Source organism: Poecilia latipinna, unplaced genomic scaffold (assembly GCF_001443285.1).
Source record: "Poecilia latipinna isolate Pla-1442-1.1 unplaced genomic scaffold, P_latipinna-1.0 Scaffold334, whole genome shotgun sequence".
Lineage (NCBI taxonomy): Eukaryota > Metazoa > Chordata > Actinopteri > Cyprinodontiformes > Poeciliidae > Poecilia > Poecilia latipinna.
In genome coordinates this window covers 26,192-28,658 of record NW_015112950.1, presented here as the reverse complement: position 1 = coordinate 28,658, position 2,467 = coordinate 26,192, and the positions used below count along the sequence as shown (strand labels likewise).

At 38.0% G+C, this 2,467-nt stretch overlaps 1 protein-coding gene across 2 annotated transcripts in view; it reads right to left on the bottom strand.

The window, feature by feature from the left end:
• Positions 1–1,343, bottom strand: part of LOC106949265 (C-C chemokine receptor type 8-like) — a 5,982-nt gene extending 4,639 nt beyond the window's left edge. Inside the window, exon 1 of one of the 2 annotated variants that reach the window (XM_015035394.1) lies at positions 1,234–1,343. In XM_015035394.1, the coding sequence (XP_014890880.1) occupies positions 1,234–1,343 (110 nt within the window). Of the gene's footprint in view, positions 1–1,098; positions 1,161–1,233 lie in introns of those variants that run through there. The other variant, XM_015035395.1, reaches the window with a different exon arrangement.
• Positions 1,344–2,467: the final 1,124 nt, after the last annotated feature.

Below are 2,467 nucleotides of genomic sequence, written 5' to 3'. Positions count from 1 at the left end.
AGGAACTCCTGTGCTGATGCAGATTAAAGCTGTGTCCGAATTCAGGGTCTGCATCCTTCGAAGGACCCCGAATAAATAATGACCGGAAGAGAAACGCTGTGAATTCGGACAGGTCTAGCCTTCACCAACTGCCCCGCCCTGACCTTTGCAACTCATGTTGCCTAGCAACCATGACAGTGTGAAGCAGAGAGCGGAGACAGAAAGACACTTAAATTCTCGTCTAAAAATGTTGTACCAAATCACATTGTCATTTAAAGTGTAATATAGCAAAATAATTATGGGATGTGGTGGGCCGTGAAGGATACACCGGACCCATCCGTCAAATCTTGGGTTAAGAAGGCTGCATTTGAAGGAGACTTCGAATTCGGACAGGCCTTGTCGCCACGTTATGACGTAATCGGCTTACAAATCTGGCCTTCGAAGGATGCAGACCCTGAATTCGGACACAGCTCAAGTGTTAACATTTCTCTACATTGCTTTTGTAGTATTTGTTCCATTATTTTGCATGCACAATCCCAATGAATTAATTCCATATCATGTTTTATCATACATTTTGTGCAACTAAAGTTGACCAAGTATTCTAAAGGTGAGTCAAATATCAAACTTTGAAATGAACAGACAATTGTTCCTGAGGAGTAAAAAGCCTCAGGAACAAATCTGAGAATAATGTTTACTTAAATATTCCTTTGAAAACGTGTCTTAGCAGTTTGAAAGTTATGTTTATCAGTTTTGGCTATTCATAAATTTTCAATTTCACACACAAAACACAAATGGCGCAGTGTGCCCGCTACTGGTTTACCTATCACTCACAGCAGAGCACTGAACCGACTGCGCAATTCACAGTTATTATATTTTCTGTGACAATTTTTTTTTAAATAAGAAATTAGAAAAATAAATACAAACAGCAGTCAAAATTAATCATTCAATTTCTTGAGAAAGTCCTCTGGTGATTAGCAGAAAATAAACCTTGCCATGTCATGTCGTCATAGAAACAACTACTAAACAAACAGGCAGACTGGCAAACATAACTGATAAACTGACAAACATAACTGACAACATAAATTACTGGTAATTATGTTACATTAAATGTAACATAATTAGTGATTGACAAAACACAAATGGCGCCCTCTCTACTGGTTAACCTATCACTCTGTGTGATGCAACAAAGATTCAAGTTACCCTTTGAACAAACCTCCAACACCTCTCAGAAGAGAACCGGATTTGTTGACTTACCACAGCAGAGCGCTGATCAGACTGCGTGGAATTCTGGGTTTCTCCCCGAATTTATATGCAACCAGTAGGGGGCGCCAAAAACCACCAATTACAGGACAATTATGAAACATATTTCATTTGTATATCTACCGACCCCACACCCGTGAAACTTGTATCATGCCACAGTCCTCCACGTTTGCCTCAGTCCTCGCACGCACAAGGGTAAATAAATAGGGTTTCCCCCCGCCCCCATTTGGAATTGTTTCTGAATTGTTCGTGCTTTGCTAGAGCAGGGCTGCAACACGTCGATCGCGGAAGGTTTTGAGTCGATCTCGGCATTAGGTGACGAACTGAACGCCGCCGGGACGCTGAGACCAGCACGTCCTCCTCTGACTGGCTTAAAACGTTCCTAACTTTATTAAAGAAGAACAAAAATAAATAAATAAATAAAAATATAAAAATCAACAAAACATGTTCAAATTAATGATCCAAAAAAATAATAACCCCTTATTGTTTCAAGAAGGTGCTTCGCAATTCTGCGCGTTTCGGTTCCATTACCAAAATAACTAGCAGAGAAGGAGTTTAAAATTAATTAATCTACCACATCTGTCTTAGGGAAGCGCTTATTAATAATCGCAAAATAAATATCAACTAACAATGTCATGTTTTTAGCATAATCGCTGCTCGGCTTGCGGAGCGCAGGCGGTTGCCACGGCAACGGGTGGCATGACAGAGTGATATATATATATATATATATATATATATATATATATATATATATATATATAGATAGATAGATAGATAGATAGATAGATAGATAGATAGATAGATAGATAGATAGATAGATAGATAGATAGAGAGAGAGAGTTGATCACCTGTTCGGGTTGTTTTGCCTTTGTTTACCTTTTCATTAAGTATTTAACAAACAAATGGCTTCTACCGCCATAATTATTCATCCATCATCCATCCATTTTCTTTACACCCTTGTCCCTCAGTGGGGTTGTGAGGGTACGCCATAATTATGTGAAATTAAATTAATTGTCTCAAATTTAAAAAAAAAAATAGTTTGTGCTCTCTGACATCTTGCTTTGAGCTCAGAGTCTGAGAGGCTTTTCCTCTATCAAACTTATTATTTTTTGCCTCTTATTTAGTGGAAATATTAATGTTGATGAGACTTAATGAAAACCTTTTTCAACCTTTATAGCTCCACTGTTGAAAATGAGGAACTAACATTCACAAATGACATTGAAATAAA